Source organism: Bufo gargarizans, chromosome 1 (genome assembly GCF_014858855.1).
Source record: "Bufo gargarizans isolate SCDJY-AF-19 chromosome 1, ASM1485885v1, whole genome shotgun sequence".
In the NCBI taxonomy this organism is placed as follows: domain Eukaryota; kingdom Metazoa; phylum Chordata; class Amphibia; order Anura; family Bufonidae; genus Bufo; species Bufo gargarizans.
This window is the reverse complement of record NC_058080.1, coordinates 233043460-233064819: the sequence shown is the minus strand read 5'-3', so window position 1 is coordinate 233064819 and position 21360 is coordinate 233043460. Positions and strand designations below refer to the sequence as shown.

The 21360-nt window shown below is 47.0% G+C and overlaps 2 protein-coding genes across 4 annotated transcripts in view; one reads left to right on the top strand and one right to left on the bottom strand.

Annotated features, from left to right (window-relative positions):
- SPATA5 (spermatogenesis associated 5) overlaps positions 1 to 8089 on the bottom strand; it is a 382760-nt gene extending 374671 nt beyond the window's left edge. For both annotated transcript variants that reach the window (XR_006390924.1, XM_044302228.1), the window contains exon 1: positions 7907 to 8089. Coding sequence is in view for 1 of the 2 variants with exons in the window: in XM_044302228.1 (XP_044158163.1) it covers positions 7907 to 8024 (118 nt within the window). In the remaining variant the exon portion in view is untranslated. The remainder of the gene's footprint in view (positions 1 to 7906) is intronic.
- Positions 8090 to 8486: 397 nt separating this feature from the next.
- The window catches only part of NUDT6 (nudix hydrolase 6), a 55192-nt gene continuing 42318 nt past the window's right edge, over positions 8487 to 21360 (top strand). The window contains exons 1-2 of one of the 2 annotated variants that reach the window (XM_044302199.1): positions 8487 to 8698; positions 17362 to 17565. In XM_044302199.1, the coding sequence (XP_044158134.1) occupies positions 8512 to 8698; positions 17362 to 17565 (391 nt within the window). In that variant the 5' untranslated portion in view covers positions 8487 to 8511. The remainder of the gene's footprint in view (positions 8699 to 17361; positions 17566 to 21360) is intronic. The other variant, XM_044302206.1, reaches the window with a different exon arrangement.

Below are 21360 nucleotides of genomic sequence, written 5' to 3'. Positions count from 1 at the left end.
TTTCCTGAGTGCCGCGAAAAGGAGGCTTGGACGGGAAAGTCGGCGGGCCGGCAAGCCAGCCTCTTATCATTTTCCATCCAGGGAGCTGGTGTCTGCTGGAGGAAGCGCCAAAATTATAAAGAAGCCTGCGCCTTCACATAACTTTGGCACCTTCACCAGCAGCGCAGAGGGACCTACAACCTGCGTGTAGAACTCCAGTCTTAATAAACTCCCCCATTATCTTTATTATACAGGTTGGAGCAAACATGGTGTGATACCACGCGTACGGGTGTGTTTAACCTCTCTTACAAAACTAAACCACTTTTCATGGGGAAAAAAAGTTTTGATTTGTTTTTTCTAAAGTTTAACTATTTATTAACTTTATTCCTTTTTTTTTTTTGTCCCACTAGGAGACATAACTTTTAGAATGTACTGGTACACCATGTATAACAATGGATTATAGCCCATCAGTAACAGGCTATTAGGCTGAGCCTGTGGCATACTAGTCTGAATGGGCCTGACGGCACCAATGTCTGGGGTAGGCCAAAAAGCATGGAGCACTTGTATATACAGGTCCTTTTCAAAAAATTAGCATATTGTGATAAAGTTCATTATTTTCTGTAATGTACTGATAAACATTAGACTTTCATATATTTTAGATTCATTACACACCAACTGAAGTAGTTCAAGCCTTTTATTGTTTTAATATTGATGATTTTGGCATACAGCTCATGAAAACCCAAAATTCCTATCTCAAAAAATTAGCATATCATGAAAAGGTTCTCTAAACGAGCTATTAACGTAATCATCTGAATCAACTAATTAACTCTAAACACCTGCAAAAGATTCCTGAGGCTTTTAAAAACTCCCAGCCTGGTTCATTACTCAAAACCGCAATCATGGGTAAGACTGCCGACCTGACTGCTGTCCAGAAGGCCATCATTGACACCCTCAAGCAAGAGGGTAAGACACAGAAAGACATTTCTGAATGAATAGGCTGTTCCCAGAGTGCTGTATCAAGGCACCTCAGTGGGAAGTCTGTGGGAAGGAAAAAGTGTGGCAGAAAACGCTGCACAACGAGAAGAGGTGACCGGACCCTGAGGAAGATTGTGGAGAAGGACTGATTCCAGACCTTGGGGGACCTGCGGAAGCAGTGGACTGAGTCTGGAGTAGAAACATCCAGAGCCACCGTGTACAGGCGTGTGCAGGAAATGGGCTACAGGTGCCGCATTCCCCAGGTCAAGCCACTTTTGAACCAGAAACAGCGGCACTGGACTGTTGCTCAGTGGTCCAAAGTACTTTTTTCGGATGAAAGCAAATTTTGCATGTCATTCGGAAATCAAGGTGCCAGAGTCTGGAGGAAGACTGGGAAGAGGGAAATGCTAAAATGCCTGAAGTCCAGTGTCAAGTACCCACAGTCAGTGATGGTCTGGGGTGCCATGTCAGCTGCTGGTGTTGGTCCACTGTGTTTTATCAAGGGCAGGGTCAATGCAGCTAGCTATCAGGAGATTTTGGAGCACTTCATGCTTCCATCTGCTGAAAAGCTTTATGGAGATGAAGATTTCATTTTTCAGCACGACCTGGCACCTGCTCACAGTGCCAAACCCACTGGTAAATGGTTTACTGACCATGGTATTACTGTGCTCAAGTGGCCTGCCAACTCTCCTGACCTGAACCCCATAGAGAATCTGTGGGATATTGGGAAGAGAAAGTTGAGAGACACAAGACCCAACACTCTGGATGAGCTTAAGGCCGCTATCGAAGCATCCTGGGCCTCCATAACACCTCAGCAGTGCCACAGGCTGATTGCCTCCATGCCACGCCGCATTGAAGCAGTCATTTCTGCTAAAGGATTCCCGACCAAGTATTGAGTGCATAACTGAACATAATTATTTGAAGGTTGACTTTTTTTGTATTAAAAACACTTTTATTTTATTGGTCGGATGAAATATGCTAATTTTTTGAGATAGGAAATTTGGGTTTTCATGAGCTGTATGCCAAAATTATCAATATTAAAACAATAAAAGGCTTGAACTACTTCAGTTGGTGTGTAATGAATCTAAAATATATAAAAGTCTAATGTTTATCAATACATTACAGAAAATAATGAACTTTATCACAATATGCTAATTTTTTGAGAAGGACCTGTATGTACGGTGGTACGTGTTTACACCCACTTCACTAATGTGGAGCCAGCAGTATAAGACTCCAGCCATCAACCCCCATACACATTGCCAATTACAACACACTGCTACCCTCCAAACCTGCAACAGGAACGTGATCCTTTAATTAAAGGGGTTGTCTGAGTTCTGGATACAAGTACTGCCCTGAGTGACATGTCTGCCTGCTGGGAGACTCTGCAGCATGTTGTATGTGTAGGACTACAAGTCCCAGATGTATAATGACACTGCTAAGGGAGTGAATACAAGAGCTGCCCTGAGTGACATGTCTGCCTGCTGGGAGACTCAGCAGCATGTGTAGGACTACAATTCCCAGCTGTATAATGACACTGCTAAGGGAGTGAATACAAGAGCTGCCCTGAGTGACATGTATGTCTGCTGGGAGACTCAGCAGCATGTTGTATGTGTAGGACTACAAGTCCCAGCTGTATAATTACACTGCTAAGGGAGTGGATACAAGAGCTGCCCTGAGTGACATGTCTGTCTGCTGGGAGACTCAGCAGCATGTTGTATGTGTAGGACTACAAGTCCCAGCTGTATAATTACACTGCTAAGGGAGTGGATACAAGAGCTGCCCTGAGTGACATGTCTGTCTGCTGGGAGACTCAGCAGCATGTTGTATGTGTAGGACTACAAGTCCCAGCTGTATAATGACACTGCTAAGGAAGTGAATACAAGAGCTGCCCTGAGTGACATGTCTGCCTGCTGGGAGACTCTGCAGAATGTTGTATGTGTAGGACTACAAGTCCCAGCTGTATAATGACACTGCTAAGGGAGTGGATACAAGAGCTGCCCTGAGTGACATGTCTGCCTGCTGGGATACTCAGCAGCATGTTGTATGTGTAGGACTACAAGTCCCAGCTGTATAATGACACTGCTGAGGGAGTGAATACAAGAGCTGCCCTGAGTGCTGGGAGAATCAGCAGCATGTTGTATGTGTAAGACTACAAGTCCCAGATGTACAATGACACTGCTGATACACACAGGATCTTCCCCCTACCTGTTCTTGTTCTAGTCTGTCAGCTCCCGTGCCCAGCATTTGTCTCCTGACTGCCTGCAGCTACTCACTAAAGCCTTCAGTCCTGAGTCTGTGCAGCTGAAGGGGTTAAGAATCCAGGGAGAGAGCAATAAGCAGCAGCCAGCAGTGCAGGGGGGCGTGGCCAGCACAGTGACTTCTGGTGTACAGATCTCTCAGGTCATGTGACTCTCAGTGAAATCTGAGAAAGGAGCAACTACAGAGGAATAAGTGCATGGCAAAGCTGTTACATTTTATTAGTTAGAAACATATAAAGAACAAAAATAATAACTCGGACAACCCCTTTAATTCACCAAATATCTGAGATGTTTCGAAACCATGTCAAGTTGCTTAAAAAAGGATTAGATGATTTAAACGCTGCAGATACTTGAATTAAAGGATCGCTTTCTATTCCACGTTCAGAAGGCTGGCTTTTTGCTTTCTTTTTTCTAATTGGTAAGAAGCTCCCCTTTAATTACACAGTAAAGACAACAGCCACAAATAAGAGGCAGACAGCTCCATGGATACCAGCGGGCTTTATTCATTCCCCAACCCAACAACAAAAGGTTATCCGTCCGTCTCATGAAGGAGGCGTTTATTGCCAGGATTCACGCAGGGCACACAGGACGCCATACTTCAGATGATCCATAGGACTGACCAGCACCGCTACCACATTTCAGTACCTACAGTCTTAGGCCTCATGCACACGACCTTTGTGTGTTTTGCGGTCCGCAAAACGCGGATGCCGTCCATGTGCGATCCGCTATTTGGGGAATGGCACGGACAGACATTAATATAACTGCCTATTCTTGTCCGCAAAGAATAGCACAGGTTATATTTTTTTTTTGCGACCACGGAACGGAGCAACGGATGCAGGACAGCATGCTGAGTGCTGTCGGCGTTATTTGTGGCCCCTATTTAAGTGAATGGGTTCGCATCCGAGCCGCCAAAACTGCAGCTCGGATGCAGACCAAAACAATGGCCGTGCGCATGAAGCCTTAAAGGGGTTGTCCCATAAAGCATATTTATCAGCACTGGGCTATGTCCATCAGCTCCACAGACACTGAACCGAGCGGTAGGACGCATATGCGACCACCATTCCATTTAAACTTTAAAGGATAACTGTCATATTATTATTATTTTTTTGCTAAAGTGTAGGGCAAGTGATCGGTAACAATTTTGCAATAGACTTTATTTAGCCAAAACGTTTATTTTTGGTAGAAACTGGGGCTGAAATAGCCCTTAGCAACACTTTTTTTGAAGAGTGCTGCTAAGGACCATCCGTCCACTAGAAAAGACGGGCTGTGCTTCCCTGGGAGACAGAAGGCTGGGCACAGGAGTCTTAGGAGTTACAATGACATTTATATTCCCCCTTTCTATGCAATCTAATGCTCCGTTACATTCGCTGACCTGCACAGCCCGTCTTTTCTAACAGGAGACGGATGGCTTTTAGCAACGCTCAAGCAGCTTTCTACCAAAAATAAAAGTTTGGGCTAAATTAAGTCTATTGCAAAATTGTTACCTATCACAAACTCCTGAGCACATCCCCCTCACACTAGCGTCCACTGCACTAGAGACCCTAAGCACTGCAGCATTTTCTTTACTAACTTCAATGGGGGGGGAAAGCAAAGGAGAGCACAACGTTACATGCTCTTCATTCATTGCTATGGGAGTTCTGAAAACAGCAGAGTGAGCATGCTCAGAAGTTCCACCGCACAATGCACTGCCGGAAATCTCCCATAGAGGTGAAAGGAGGGGGGCTACTCTCTGTTTACAAAGGGGGTCATTTATCAAACTGGTGTAAAGTAGCCCATAGCAACCAATCAGATTCCACCTTTCATTTTGGACCGCGCCTCTGGAAAATAAAAGGTGGAATCTGATTGGTTACTTTGGGTAACTTAGTCTACTTTTACACTTGCGTTTTGCCTTTCTGTTTCCGAGATCCGTTCAGGGCTCTCACAAGCGGTCCAAAACTGATCAGTTTGCATTCTAAGGGCTCTTTCGCACTTGCGTTCTTTTCTTCCGGCATAGAGTTCCGTTGTCGGGGCTCTATGCCGGAGGAATCCTGATCAGTTTTATCCTAATGCATTCTGAATGGAGAGAAATCCGTTCAGGATGCATCAGGACGTCTTCAGTTCCGGACCGGAACGTTTTTTGGCCGGAGAAAATACCGCAGCATGCTGCGCTTTTTGCTCCGGCCAAAAATCCTGAAGACTTGCCGCAAGGCCGGATCCGGAATTAATGCCCATTGAAAGGCATTGATCCGGATCCGGCCTTAAGCTAAACGTCGTTTCGGCTCATTGCCGGATCCGACGTTTAGCTTTTTCTGAATGGTTACCATGGCTGCCAGGATGCTAAAGTCAAGGAAGCCATGGTAAAGTGTAGTGGGGAGCGGGGGAGCAGCATACTTACCGTCCGTGCGGCTCCCGGGGCGCTCCAGAGTGACGTCAGGGCACCCCACGCGCATGGGGCGCTCTGACGTCATTCTGGAGCGCCCCGGGAGCCGCACGGACGGTAAGTATACCGCTCCCCCGCTCCCCACTACTACTATAGCAACCAGTAATTTAATAGCGTCCTGGCTGCCATAGTAACACTGAACACATTTTGAAGACGGATCCGTCTTCAAATGCTTTCAGTTCACTTGCGTTTTTCCAGATCCGGCGTGTAATTCCGGCAAGTGGAGTACACGACGGATCCGGACAACGCAAGTGTGAAAGAGGCCTAATGCATTCTGAATGAAAAAGAATCCGCTCAGAATGCATCAGCTTGCCTCCGATCAGTCTCCATTCCGCTCTGGAGACGGACAGCAAAACGCTATTTGCATCGTCGTGGTGTCCGTCTGACGAAACTGAGCCAAACGGATCCATCCTGGAACATAATTAAGTCAATGGGGACAATGGCACAATAGAAAACGGATCTGTCCTCCATTGACTTTCAGTGGTGTTCATGACAGATCCATCATGGCTATAGAAGACATAATACAACCGGATCCGTTCTGAATGGATCCGCACCAAACGTGAGTGTGAAAGTAGCCTAAGGCTACTTTCACACGTGCGGCAGAGAGATCCGGCAAGCAGTTCTGTCGCTGGAACTGCCTGCCGGATCCAGCAAAACATTTGCCAACTGATGGCATTAGTAAGACTGATCAGGATCCTGATCAGTCTTAGGCCTCATGCACACGACAGTTGTTTTGCTCCGTTCCGCAGAACAGGGTTCCGTTGTTCCGTTTTTGTTTCCGTGTGTCTTCCTTTATTTTTGGAGGACCACCAGACATAAAGGAAAGTAAAAAAAAAAAAGCGTAAGACAGGTTTGCCATGCAAATGATAGGAAAAAACCGGACGCGGATGACAATCTTGCGTGCCTCCGCGTTTTTTAACGGCCCCATTGACATAAATGGGTCCGCGAACAGTTTTCTGCGGAAATAATAGGACAGGTTTGGTTTTTTTGACGCACTGGAACCACGGACGTGGATGGCAAACGGTGCATTAGCCGAGTTTTCAACTGACCCATTGAAAGTCAAAGGGTCCGCAAATAATCACAAAAAACGGCACAATGGACACAGAATAAAACGGTCATGTGCATGAGGTCTTAGGGTCCTTTCACACTTGCGGCAGGGCGGATCCGACAGGCTGTTCACCCAGTCGGATCCGTCCTTCCGCTATTTCACCGTGCCGCCTCTCCGTACCCATAGACTATGATGGGGTACGGAGAGGGCGGAGCATGCAGGACTTTTAGTCCGTACACTGCCGCTCTGCGCCAGAGCTCCACCCCCATCCCCATTAAAGTCAATGGGGACAGAGCGGCGGTCCAGCGGCACGGCGAAATAGCAGAAGGACGGATCCGACATGGTGAACAGCCTGTCGGATCCATCCTGCCGCAAGTGTGAAAGTAGCCTTAAAAACGCCTGATCAGTCAAAAAAATACATTGAAATGCCGGATCCGTCTTTCCGGTGTCATCTGGCAAAACGGATCCGGCATTTATTTTTTTTCACCTTTTTTGGGGGTCTGCATATGTGCAGACCGGAAGGACGGATCCGGCATTCTGGTATTTTGAATGCCGGATACGGCACTAATACATTCCTATGGAGAAAAAAAATGCCGGATCCGGCATTCAGGCAAGTCTTCAGTTTTTTTCGCCAGAGATGCTGCGGTTCCGTCCTGATCAGTCAAAAAGACTGAACTGAAGACATCCTGAACAGATTGCTCTGCATTCAGATTGCATGGGGATATGCCTGATCAGTTCTTTTCCGGTATTGAGCCCTTTTGATGGAACTCAGTGCCGGAATAGAAAACAGCTAGTGTGAACGTACCCTAAGCCAGTTCTACTTTACACCAGTTTGATAAATGACCCCCAATGATCTGGAGATGGGGCCGCTCCTATCTTGCGATATGCCATCAATGTCCCAGATGAGACAGTTATACACAATCACGTGCACTCTATCAAACACTCGGGGGGCACTGCCCTTCCCAGACTGACCCCAACACTGCCAGGTAGTGATGTGTGGCGGTCTACAGTCCATGCAGTCCGGCGGGCGGTCACCATGATGCAGGGTCCTGTACACATAGCGCGATTCACATGCCGCACAACGTCACTCACGTGAGGGGACAATCGCCCATATCCATCATTTCCACCAGAAGTGGAAGGGAGCAGACGTCTAGAACCCTCCGTGGAGGTGACACAGCCCCTGCTCTAATGGTTAGATGTCGGGGGTGACGGCGAGCCGGCTACTACCTTTCTCTAAGAAGTCGGTAACGTTAAACAGAGAGGGCTGGCTGCCGGCAGCGGCGGGCCCCGGAGAAGCGCCCAAGGAGCCGGGCTTCCCTCTGCTCTTCCTCTTGCTCGCAGACATGCCGCAGCGTGCTCAGCAACAACTTCGGTAGTGTCTAAACTCCATGCACAGCACGGCCCTGCAGACGTCACGTGACATTCCTAGGTCACGTGGGTCGGAAGCTGTACCGTGCATGGGGTTTTGACGCAACCTAAAAACTTCCCATATGCGACCACGGTAATAAATAATGCGCCTGTATTCCATATATTACGATAATACGTCACTCTGTAGCTCCCGGCCAGTTGATTGGCTCCTTGCGGATGACGTTTGTGAATCCTGTTCCGCCATGTTACATTATGGCGTGAGCTCTTTGCGGCATAGTCATAGATGTATTACAGAATGCGAGGCTCGGTCTTCCCTTGTCATAGTGCGCGCGCTATAGCTCATGCCTTGTTTCATGTGTAAGACGGCGCTCCTTCCTTGAGGCCTTAGGTTTGGAGCACAACATGCCAGTAGTAAACATGGCGGCTTGAGCAGCCGCGGGTTAGATAACTCAGTTTGTTTTGGAATGTTCTCCCTGGTAGCACGCCGGTACTGGGGCGCAGGAGCCCGGTCCTCGAGGCTGTGGGGTCGTTCTCTCGCCTCTCAGACGGATCTGTGGCCGGTGGGCAAGGTCGACCGGTTTGGGGGAGTAAGTGTGCGATTGCAGCCGGGACCCCAGAGAGACGAGGCTGCCTTCAGGAGCTGGTTACAGGGCAAGTGTTTTCTGCCAGTAGGAGCTGTGCCAGGCTGGCTGTTCCTATACCCATGGTGTGGTTAGAGTATGTAGTCTCCGCTCAGGCTTTCTTCACATCTGCATCAGATTCATTGGGAAACTATAAAAGTGGCAATGTACACCTGCGGAGGCAACTTTTTTAAATTATTGCATTTCACTCAGCTATAGGGAACGGCAATGGCTGCACTGCCCAAGCACCGACTAAATGAGTTGGGGCGGGACACATTTGGAATTTCCGAACTGACTTTCTCTGCTTGGGAATTCCGTAGTGTGCATGGACCCGTAGTTGCCCCCATGTTTCCTTCACCCCAAAATTGGAGCCCATTCCTAGTCCTGGGCCTATAGTTGGTGAGGGGGAGGAAAGCTGTTGTGTCTCACCCTAGCCATTCTGCAGAAAACTGTGATAATTCCACTTAATCTGAACATTAAATAATCCCACTGAACTTGGAGAGTAACCCTGCTAAATAATTATTAGATACGTCAAATATTACATTTCCATTATTCTCTATGGGCATTCCACTCTGGTCCATCATTCTCTATGGGCATTCCACTCTGGTCCATCATTCTCTATGGGCATTCCACTCTGGTCCATCATTCTCTATGGGCATTCCACTCTGGGCCATCATTCTCTATGGGCACTCCACTCTGGGCCATCATTCTCTATGGGCATTCCACTCTGGGCCATCATTCTCTATGGGCATTCCACTCTGGTCCATCATTCTCTATGGGCATTCCACTCTGGGCCATCATTCTCTATGGGCATTCCACTCTGGGCCATCATTCTCTATGGGCATTCCACTCTGGGCCATCATTCTCTATGGGCATTCCACTCTGGGCCATCATTCTCTATGGGCATTCCACTCTGGTCCATCATTCTCTATGGGCATTCCACTCTGGGCCATCATTCTCTATGGGCATTCCACTCTGGGCCATCATTCTCTATGGGCATTCCACTCTGGTCCATCATTCTCTATGGGCATTCCACTCTGGTCCATCATTCTCTATGGGCATTCCACTCTGGGCCATCATTCTCTATGGGCATTCCACTCTGGGCCATCATTCTCTATGGGCATTCCACTCTGGGCCATCATTCTCTATGGGCATTCCACTCTGGGCCATCATTCTCTATGGGCATTCCACTCTGGTCCATCATTCTCTATGGGCATTCCACTCTGGGCCATCATTCTCTATGGGCATTCCACTCTGGTCCATTATTCTCTATGGGCATTCCACTCTGGTCCATTATTCTCTATGGGCATTCCACTCTGGTCCATTATTCTCTATGGGCATTCCACTCTGGTCCATTATTCTCTATGGGCATTCCACTCTGGTCCATTATTCTCTATGGGCATTCCACTCTGGTCCATCATTCTCTATGGGCATTCCACTCTGGTCCATCATTCTCTATGGGCACTCCACTCTGGGCCATCATTCTCTATGGGCATTCCACTCTGGGCCATCATTCTCTATGGGCATTCCACTCTGGGCCATCATTCTCTATGGGCATTCCACTCTGGTCCATCATTCTCTATGGGCATTCCACTCTGGTCCATCATTCTCTATGGGCATTCCACTCTGGGCCATTATTCTCTATGGGCATTCCACTCTGGTCCATCATTCTCTATGGGCATTCTACTCTGGTCCATCATTCTCTATGGGCATTCCACTCTGGCCCATTATTCTCTATGGGCATTCCACTTTCCTGTTAAAGTCTATGGGCATTCCGTTCTGTCATTCCTTTTAGTAGGTCCCAAAATATTGAGCTGATCTGTCAGAAAGGGTTAACTGTTTTTCTGTGTGACTGGTACTTTCAGTTCACTTTGTGCAGGTCATCTAATAAACCTATCTCTAAACAGAGAAGTCATAAACGCTTATCTAAGACAAGAACTGAGCTATAATGAGAGTTTATAATGTCAGAGAGCAGAGATAAGGAGCCCATCAGCTCCTGGTCTGACAGAAAATCCAAAGGGTGCTACTAGAGCAGGTCAGCTCTGTACAGAAAAAAAGGACGCCATATTTTTAAGAAGGGCCAATTGAAAAAAAAATTACTTTTAGCTCAAAATAAGTAAAATGCAATAATAAAAAAAAAGATCCCCAATGGTGTCCATAGCCTTTAAAGAGGACCTTTCACCGATTATGACACTGTGAACTAAGTATACACACATGGAGAGCGGCGCCCGGGGATCTCACTGCACTTACTATTATCCCTGGGCGCCGCTCCGCTTCTCCTGCTATGCCCTCCGGTATCTCCGGTCACAAAGTTATGGTAGGCGGAGTCTGCCCTTGTTCTGCTGTAGCGCTGGCCAATTCGCATTGCAGAGCTCACAGCCTGGGAGAAAATAACCTCCCAGGCTGTGAGCTCTGCGCTGCGATTGGCCAGCGCTACAGCAGAACAAGGGCAGACTCCGCCTACTATAACTTAGTGACTAAAATCTCCGCCTACTATAACTTAGTGGCCGGAGATACCGGAGGGCATAGCGGGAGAACGGAGCGGCGCCCAGGGATAATAGTAAGTGCAGCGAGATCCCTAGGCGCCGCTCTCCATGTCTGTATACTTAGTTCACAATGTCGGGATCGGTGAAAGGTCCTCTTTAAGCTGAAGTTTATGAGCTCCATGATGTGATGGATCTGGCCGAGCATTGTGGCTGCCATTCACAGAGGTAGCCACACAGCAGATGTGAGCAGAACCTTAAGTCCCCTTGCAGACGAGCGTTCCTCCCGCAGCGCAGCACCCGGCCTGACCTCCCAGCGCTGCCGGGGGTCACATAGTATTATATTGATTTATGGGTGCTGCGATGCGGACTTGATGCGGGAGGAACGCTCGTCTGCAAGGGGCCTAAGTCCTCTTTTACAGGAACAATACGGATTGGCTCAGGATGTGTTCAGGGAAACTCGCACCATTTTGCAAACAAGTTCAGTCAGTTTTATCTGCAATTGTGTTCAGTTCTTGCAGCGCGGGTACAATGCATTTTGATGCGTTTGGATGAGTGTGATAAAAAACTGAAGGTTTACAAACAACATCTCTTAGCAACCATCAGTGATAAACGCATTACATGCGGACTTGCTTGCGGATGCAATGCCTTTTTCACTGAAGCCCCATTCACTTCTATATGGGGCCAAAGCTGCGTGAAAAACTCTCACGCAACGCAGAACTGATGCATGGAAAAAAAAAAAAACACTCGTACACAGACCCATTGAAATTAATGGGTCAGGATTCAGTGCGGGTGCTATGCGTTCACGTCACGCATTGCACCCGCGCGGAAAATTTGCTCGTGTGAAAGAGGCCTAAGCCTGTATTACACCTGCCAATTTTTCAGTAGATGATCACTTTTGAGCGTTCATGTGAACGCTCGGTAGCAATCATCTTGCGGTGTAATACTGTTGCTGATTGCTCGATGAAAGAGCAAATGTTCAATCATCGGGCAATCTAGGTCTTTTGACATGTTAAAAAATTATAGTTTGCCGACGGCAGATGGTGGTGTCTAATAACGATCTGCCTCCAGCAAACCACTAGACAATATGGGGGCGAGTGATGGCATAGCGATCGCTACTCCCTATACTGAGGAGGAGATTTCTGCATATAATAGCAGCAGTCTCCTCCACTAGCGAGCTGGCAATAGCCAGGAGGGAATCGCTTCCTTCCAAACTATCGTCTGCCACATCGTGCTGGGTCTTCAGATCTCCTGAGGAGAGCATTTATATTCTGTGTCCTAACAGCAAACCTTACCCCATAGCAGGGATGGCCAACCTGTGGCTCCCCAGCTGTTGTAAAACTACAATTCCCACCATGCCTTGCTGTAGGCAGTCTGGGCATGTTGGGCGTTGTAGTTTTGCAACAGCTGGGGAGCCACAGGTTGGCCATCCCTGCCCCATAGTAAACTTTGAGGTCTTTTTGTCATGAGTTTCCTTCTGACATTCTTGAATTACACCAGAGGGAAGGGAGAGTAGCTGGACATGTATGAGGGAACTCCTGACCCTTATGACGGTTACCTCAGTAGAGACAAGGCTGGGGTTATACATGGCGACATACCATCTAATGATTGTCAATGGTGTCCCAAAGCAACAGTCACAAACATTCTGTTTCCCTGTTTCCTCACACCTACTCCAGTCTTTCTCTCCAGCTGTCACCACTCACCTAACAAAAATCTTCAACCTCTTCCTCTCTCTTCTGGTATCTTCGCCTCCTGTGTCAAACACTGTTTCATTACTCCATTATCTAAAAAAATGTCTTTCGACCCATCCTGCACGACTAACTACAGACCAGTCTCCAATCTTCCCTTCATCTCTAAACTGGAGCGTCTGGTCTTCTCTCGACTCCTCCACTATCTCTCTGCTCTTTCTCTCCTTGCTCCATTACAATCTGGTTTTCACTCCCTACATTCTCCAGAAACTGCCCTCATCAAAGTGACAAATGACCCCCTGACAGCAAAATGCAACGGTGACTACTCTTTCCTCATTCTCCTTGACCTCTCAGCAGCTTTTAACCCTGTAGGTCACAATCGCCTACTCATCATGCTTTAATCTATCGGCCTAAGGGACACTGCAATCTCCTGGTTTTCTTCATCTCTCTCTGACTGCTCTTTCAGTGTATGATTCGCTGGCTTCACTTTTCCTCTGGCTGTTGGGGTTCCTCAGGGTTCAGTCCTAGGCCCTTCTCTTCTCTCTCTACACAACCCCATTTGGACAGACCATCAGCAGATATGGTTTCCAGTACCATCTCTATGCTGATAATGCCGAACTGTACACTTCATCCACCAATATCACCCCCTTGCTGTATTACAGAACTCTCTAACATCATGTCCTCTCTTTATCTGAAACTGAATCTTTCAAAAACTAAACTTCTTGTGTTTTCTCTATCTACTAACCTACCCAAACCAGATATCTCCCTCTCAGTGTGTGGCTCTACCATCACTCCTAGGCAGCACGCCCACTGTCTCGGTGTTACGTTTGACACTGACTATATTCAGTAACTCGCCCGCTCATGTCGCCTGCACCTCAAAAACATCTCTAGAATCTGCCCCTTTCTCACTATGGAAACAGCAAAAACTCTCATTGTCGCCCTGATCCACTCCCGCCTTGATTACTGTAACACAACTTATTGGCCTCCCCCTCACCAGACTCTCCCCTCTCCAATCTATCCTTCATGCAGGAGCCAGGGTCTCCTATCTGTCCTCGCTCACAAAGCCCTCCACAGTGCTACACTCCCCTACATCTCTTCCCTCATCTCTGTCTACCACTCTACCCATGCTTTTTGCTCTGTAAATTAATTAAGACCGACATCCTCCTTAATGCGAACCTCTCACTTCCGGCTCCAAGACTTCTCCTGAGCTGCACCAGTTCTCTGGAATGCTCTACCCAAGAAATTAGGTAAAATCACAATAAACAGTTTTAGGCTCTCCCTATCAACACCTTTTTAGGATGGCCTGTCACATCCCATGGTCTTACTCCTCTCCATATATAGCCCATTTATCATCATGCAGCTTTATATTCACTCCCCTGTATTCCAAGGTGTCAGGACCATTGCACAAAACAAGCACTCTTACTATTTCTGTCACCCTTATCGCCTCATAGATTGTAAGCTCTTGCGAACAGGGTCCTCTTTCCTCTTGTAATTATTGACTTGTCTGTTGCTATGTTATTTATGACTGTTTGTACATGAACCCCTGAACTGTACAGCGCTGCGGAATATGTTGGTGATATATAAATAAAGATCATTATTATTATTATAGCAGGTGTGATATGTCTTAGTACAGACTTTGCATTTGCTCAAACCTCTTTTCTCCTGTTTTCACATTTTCTGTCCCCCCTCCTCTCAATGTCCCTATTTGTCTTTTGCAAATTGAATCACTTTTCACTTGATGCATGTGGCCTTTGGCCACGTCACCTGGATTGCAGAGTAGCACTGTGTACGTCACAAGTAACCGCACCCAATGTAAGTGAAGTGAACCGAACCGCTTCATGTTGTGACCTGCAAGAAATCCTGCAGTTAGATTCCTTGAGAGGTGTTGTGGGTAGCATACGCCTAAAAGGGTTTTCCGAGATTTAAATTCTGATGATCTATCCCCTGGGTAGTATAGTATCTGATCGGTGGGGGTCCCAGACCCAGGACCCCCGTTGATCAGCTGTTTAAGAAGGAACTAGTGCTCCTTAGAGCATCGTGACCGTCTCCATGCTCACCAAGCACCGCACATTGTATAGCGGCTGTGCGTGGTATTGCAGCTCAGACCCATTCACTTCAATGGGACAGAGCTGCTCCTAGGCCATGTGACCAATGAAAGTGGAGGCACTGGCCTAGAGTAAGCTGGAGAAGGCCACGGCGCTACTTCTACCATCATTGCCTTCTTAAACAGCTGATAGGCAGGGGTCCCGGCGATAGGTTATCAGTATTTAACCCCTTTAAAGGGGTTTTGCAGGATTATCATATTTATGGCCTAACCTCAGGATAGGTCATCAATATGAGATCGTCGGGGTCCAACTCCTGGGCGCTTCTCCGATCAGCGCTCGGTGAATGCTTAGGCTTCTTCCTAGGCCATGTGACGTCACAATCATGGTCACTTGGCCTAGGCGCGGATCAGTCCAAGTTAAGTGCATGGGCTGAGCTGCAACACCAAGCAAAGCGGCTATCAAATGGACAGCGCTGTGCCGGCTAAGCAGTGAGGAGGCTGCGGAACTCTGGGCAGGGTCCCAGGAGTTGGAACCCTGCCAATCTCATATTGATTACCTATCCTGAGGATAGTCATTCTTATAATAATCCCAGAAAAAACTCTTTATCATAAGTTGCAATATACGCAGGGCTACGCTGCCATCTTCGGCTGTGCAGTGTGTGTCACAACCAAAGCTACCGTGTACCCCCAGCCTTAGGGCTCTTTCACACGAGCGTGTGCAGTCTGGAAATCGCGCTCCGTGTAAATCATGATGACAATGCCATGCGCTTTTGCAAGTCCCAAATGGAGGATCACGCTCACACACACACACAGAGCCACTGTTAACCCTTTAAGGACCCATGACATAGCTGTACATCATGGGTCCGATCCCTAAACATGGTGCCCACTCGCGCGTGCAGCGGGCGCCTTAGCCGCGGGGTCTCTGCTATTTTAAATAGCAGAGACCCGCAGCACATGTATGCGATCAGCCATAAGGCTGATGGCATACATCTTGCCTTTCAGATGCCATGGTCAAGTGTGACCACAGCATCTGGGCAAACCGTAACCGGAAGTCGCGTACTTCCGGTCCGGTAACAGCCTTCCCCGGCTGAGATCGGGGGACCTGCTACCTCGATCTAATTGACCGAAGCTTCAAGCCGGCTTCAGAGTCAATTAGATGTATATATCAATACAGACCACTAGGTGGCAACCTTGTATTGATATAGTGCAAATTAAGTCTTCAATGATGGCTATTTAGCCATCACTGAATACTATGGGCAATCGAATGATATTGTCACCCAAGGTGACTTAAAAAAAAGTTTTTACAAATATAAAAAAAAAAACTAAAAGTTCAAATCACCCCCCTTTCCTAAAAAATACTTAACCAATAAAAAAAATAAACATCATGGGCATCGCCACGTGCGAAAATACCCATACTATTAAAATATAACAATATTAATGGCATACGACAAATGGCGTAGCGGGGGGGGGGGATAAAACCAGCCAATTTGCCATTTTTTGTCACTTCAACTACCCAATATTTTTTAATAAAAAGTGATCAAAAAGTCGCACACACTTAACATTTGTATCACTGAAAAGAACAGATCGTCCCACAAAAAATGAGCCCTCACACAGCCCCGTACACATAGCTACAAAAGTTATAGGGGTAAGAATATGGTTATGAAAAAACTAAAATTATTTTTCCTCAAAGGTTTAATTTTTTTTTATCAGTATTAAAACGCAAGAAAAATTACTGTATACAAGTGTGGAATCGTTGTAACTGTACTGACCTGGAGAATGAAGATAATGGGTCAATTGTACCGCATAGTGCACAGTGTAAAACAAAATTAAAAACCTTTATCAGAATTGTGTTTTTCTCACTCCCTACTACATGGTATGCAACCGTAAATGGTGCCATTAGAAAGTACAACTTGTCCCGCAAAAAAATAAGCCCTCGTAAGGCTATGTGAATGGGAAAATAAAAAAGTTAGGACTATGGGAAGGCGGGGAGTGAAAAACGAAAATGGAAAATCCCAGGGTCCTTGAGGGGATAAGTTAGTGATCTTTTTACATTAGCAGAGGAAACAAATAAATATTAGAAATACGCAGAATTCCTCACTTTTATTCATTTTGTAGATAAGAAATGCACATTGAGGTCTATGAAAGAACTTCAAACGTCCATATTTCACAGGGATTGTCTCCCCTCAGATAGGTCCTTGTGATGTAACACTGATGACATAAGATACCAAATGGTTCCTAATTGTGGATGGTTTACTATTCCATAGATCTGCATTGGCCAGGGGCTTCCATTACTTGCCCATATATTTGCAGTCCACGTGAGGGCTATCCATTGGGTCCCTGAAGTCAGATCCGACCCCTAACCATTTGAAGAGGTTTTCCAATGGAATTACAATGAGAAATAGCAATGTTCAATGGTTTCTCCTTGATGTATGTCCAGTAGGCAATAAGACAAATCTAACCCACCATGTTTCCACTTTAGGTTCCATTAAAAGATGGAGGGAAGAAGGCAGGATTGCGGTGTGGATGCACATTCCGATCAAGCTAAGCTGGCTGATAACCTGCGCGGCCTCAGAAGGATTCACATTTCATCATGCGGAAAGTGACACATCCACATTGACCCTCTGGTTAAAGGACGGGCCAAGCAAGCTGCCCGGGTATGCCACACACCAAGTGGGGGTCGCAGGTTAGTTAAACACCTAACACTCAAAATTTGGAAGAAGGCATATTTCTGGCGCAGGTTTGCGACGTTTTCCCGCTCGCGCCAGGTCTAAAAAATTAGGAAGGGGAGGGGCCAGCAGGCCGGTCTCATTTACCATGTTCTACCCCCTGTCTAGGAAGCTCTTACATTTATAAGCGGCGGAGGATCCACCAAAGTTATGTACAGGCCAGAGCCTCTACATAACTCTGGCGGTTCCACCGCCAGCTATAGTTTATATTAAAGGGGTTATCCAAGGCCTATAATCCCCTCCCCATATGCCCGGGCCCCTCACACAGAGAGTACGGTACTTACCTCGCTCCCCGACACCCACGTCGCTTCTGACGGCTGCCGCTGCATTTCCAAGTCGCACAGATCAAAACATCCGACGTCTGGGGGGCAGCCAATAGCAGGCCGCGACCGGAACGAGTCTCCCTAGCATTGCGGGTGACGCTAGGGAGGCTCGTCCCCGTTATGGCTCTGGTCCCGGAGCCAGATATTTTCATCCGCGTGACGGGGAGATGCAACGGCAGCCGTGCTCACAATGGTGTCTCTGCGTTGATTGACAGGGCCAGACATGATCACTTTTTTCACTTCCTTGCCCTGTCAATCAAACTGCAGAGGATGCAGCAGTTGTAGAGAGCAGAGCCTCCAGGTGTAACGGCAACGCCCCCGTTGCTCCTAGAGGCTCATTTGCATATATTATAACATCATTTTTCTCAGCAATGCGGGCACATATGAACATGGGACCAACACGGATGTCTTCAGCTGCCAAGTGCATATGTAACAGGTCAGCCAGTGTCATAGGTACAAATCTGCTGACAGATGCCCTTTAAATGTGCAGCATTTCCTGGCACTTACATGTATTTGGCACTTGTAAAACACGCCAATGGGAGCTGTATCCACTATTCAGGGTCCTGGGCTCCCATTCAGGGCTTTTGAGGTCAGCTCAGTATGTGAATGACACCTACCTTTCCACCTTCACTGTAAACTTGTGTGATCTGGTCACGTAGTGAGAGGTGTTTGGTCTCCTGCATAAGGGCGTCATTATGACTGAAGCAATGTATAGTACCCATGAGAATGGGTGTAATGCAGTTTTACATAGAATTTGCCTTGTGAATAAACTCTGATTATAATTGCATAACTGAATATAATGCAAATTGTTATTTTTTTTCTGCCCAGCAGAGGGCAGCATCTCAAGAAAATACTATGACGGACATGTTGCTACATGTTCTGAACTGTATTTTGTTGTCTGTGAACTATAGCTATAGATTTTGCTCTTGTGAGTTAGAGGTTTTCCGGGTGTTTAATATTGATGGCCCATCCTCAGGGTAGGTAATTAATATTAGATAGGCGGGGGTCCAATACCGGCAACCCAGCCGCTCAGCCGGTTTGAGAAGGTTGTGGTGCTAACTGAAGCTTACCAAGTACAGCAGCGTCCATTGGATGGCAGCTGTGTTTGGCATTGCATCTCAGCCCCATTCACTTGAATGGGACTGAGCTGCACTTAGGCCAATGTGACCGATCAACATGATGGCACTGCCCTGGGAAGAGGCCCCAGATCTCACCAAAGCAATGCTGACCCTTCAAACAACTGATTGCCATGGGTGAGAGGAGATAGGCCATCAGTATGAAAATGTTGGACCCTGTTAAAGAGGACCTTTCACTAGTTTTAAAACTAACTATATCAGTGGGCAGAGCGGCGCCCAGGGGTCCCCTTGCACTTACTAGTATGTCTGGGCGCCGCTCCGTTTGCCCGGTATAGGCTCCGGTGTCTGCAGCTCCCTCTGTTGTACTGGACGGATTTTTTGTATTAGGCGTGTCCCTTGCTGCAGCGCTGGCCAATCGCAGCGCACAGCTCATAGCCCAGGAGTCCCAGGCTAGTGAAAGGTCCTCTTTAAGCCTTAAAGGGGTTGTCCGGGTTCAGAACCCAGACATACCTTCATTTTCACCCCGGCAGCCCCCTTGACAGGAGCATCGGAGCAGTTCATGCTCCGATGCTCTGCTTTGCCCTGCGCTAAATCGCAGGGCAAAAGCCCTAAAGCCCGCCCATCAGAGCCGGTGACGTCACCGAACACACTGCCGGGTGGAGTGTGTTATTGAAAACAAAAGCGCCAATGCCCTGCACGATCTAACGCAGAGCAAGGGAGCGCATCGGAGCATGAGATGCTCTGATGTTAACATCAGGGGGGCGGCCTGGGTGAAGGGTATGTCCAGGTTCAGCTTTGAACCCCTTTAATTCTTAGCGCACTACATTTTCACACAACTTTGCAGAAATCGGTAGTACAAGAGACCAGAAGAAACTTTGTGATATATCTTATCAGAGAGAAATGTGTCGTTCTCTTATTATGAGTTGTTAAAGGCGTTCTCTGGGCTTTTACAAACCGGATTCCAAAAAAGTTGGGACACTAAACAAATTGTGAATAAAAACTGAATGCAATGATGTGGAGATGGCAAATGTCAATATTTTATTTGTAATAGAACGTAGATGACAGATTAAACGTTTAATCCGAGTGAATGTATCATTTTAAAGGAAAAATACATTGATTCAAATTTTCACGGTGTCAACAAATCCCCCAAAAGTTGGGACAAGTAGCAATAAGAGGCTGGAAAAAGTAAATTTGAGCATAACGAAGAGCTGGAAGACCAATTAACACTAATTAGGTCAATTGGCAACATGATTGGGTATAAAAAGAGCTTCTCAGAGTGGCAGTGTCTCTCAGAAGCCAAGATGGGTAGAGGATCACCAATTCCCACAATGTTGCGCAGAAAGATAGTGGAGCAATATCAGAAAGGTCTTACCCAGCCAAAAATTTGCATCTATCATCATCAACTGTGCATAACATCATCCGAAGATTCAGAGAATCTGGAACAATCTCTGTGCGTAAGGGTCAAAGCCGTAAAACCATACTGGATGCCCGTGATCTCCGGGCCCTTAAACGACACTGCACCACAAACAGGAATGCTACTGTAAAGGAAATCACAGAATGGGCTCAGGACTACTTCCAGAAACCATTGTCAGTGAACACAATCCACCGTGCCATCCGCCGTTGCCAGCTGAAACTCTACAGTGCAAAGAAGAAGCCATTTCCAAGCAAGATCCACAAGCTCAGGCGTTTTCACTGGGCCAGGGATCATTTAAAATGGAGTGTGGCAAAATGGAAGACTGTTCTGTGGTCAGACGAGTCACGATTCGAAGTTCTTTTTGGAAATCTGGGACGCCATGTCATCCGGACCAAAGAGGACAAGGACAACCCAAGTTGTTATCAACGCTCAGTTCAGAAGCCTGCATCTCTGATGGTATGGGGTTGCATGAGTGAGTGTGGCATGGGCAGCTTGCATGTCTGGAAAGGCACCATGAATGCAGAAAAATATATTCAGGTTCTAGAACAACATATGCTCCCATCCAGACGTCATCTCTTTCAGGGAAGACCCTGCATTTTTTAACAAGATAATGCCAGACCACATTCTGCATCAATCACAACATCATGGCTGCGTAGGAGAAGGATCCGGATACTGAAATGGCCAGTCTGCAGTCCAGATCTTTCACCTATAGAGAACATTTGGCGCATCATAAAGAGGAAGGTGCAACAAAGAAGGTCCAAGACGATTGAACAGTTAGAGGCCTGTATTAGACAAGAATGGGAGAGCATTCCTATTTCTAAACTTGAGAAACTGGTCTCCTCGGTCCCCAGACGTCTGTTGAGTGTTGTAAGAAGAAGGGGAGATGCCACACAGTGGTGAAAATGGTCTTGTCCCAACTTTTTGGGGATTTGTTGACAC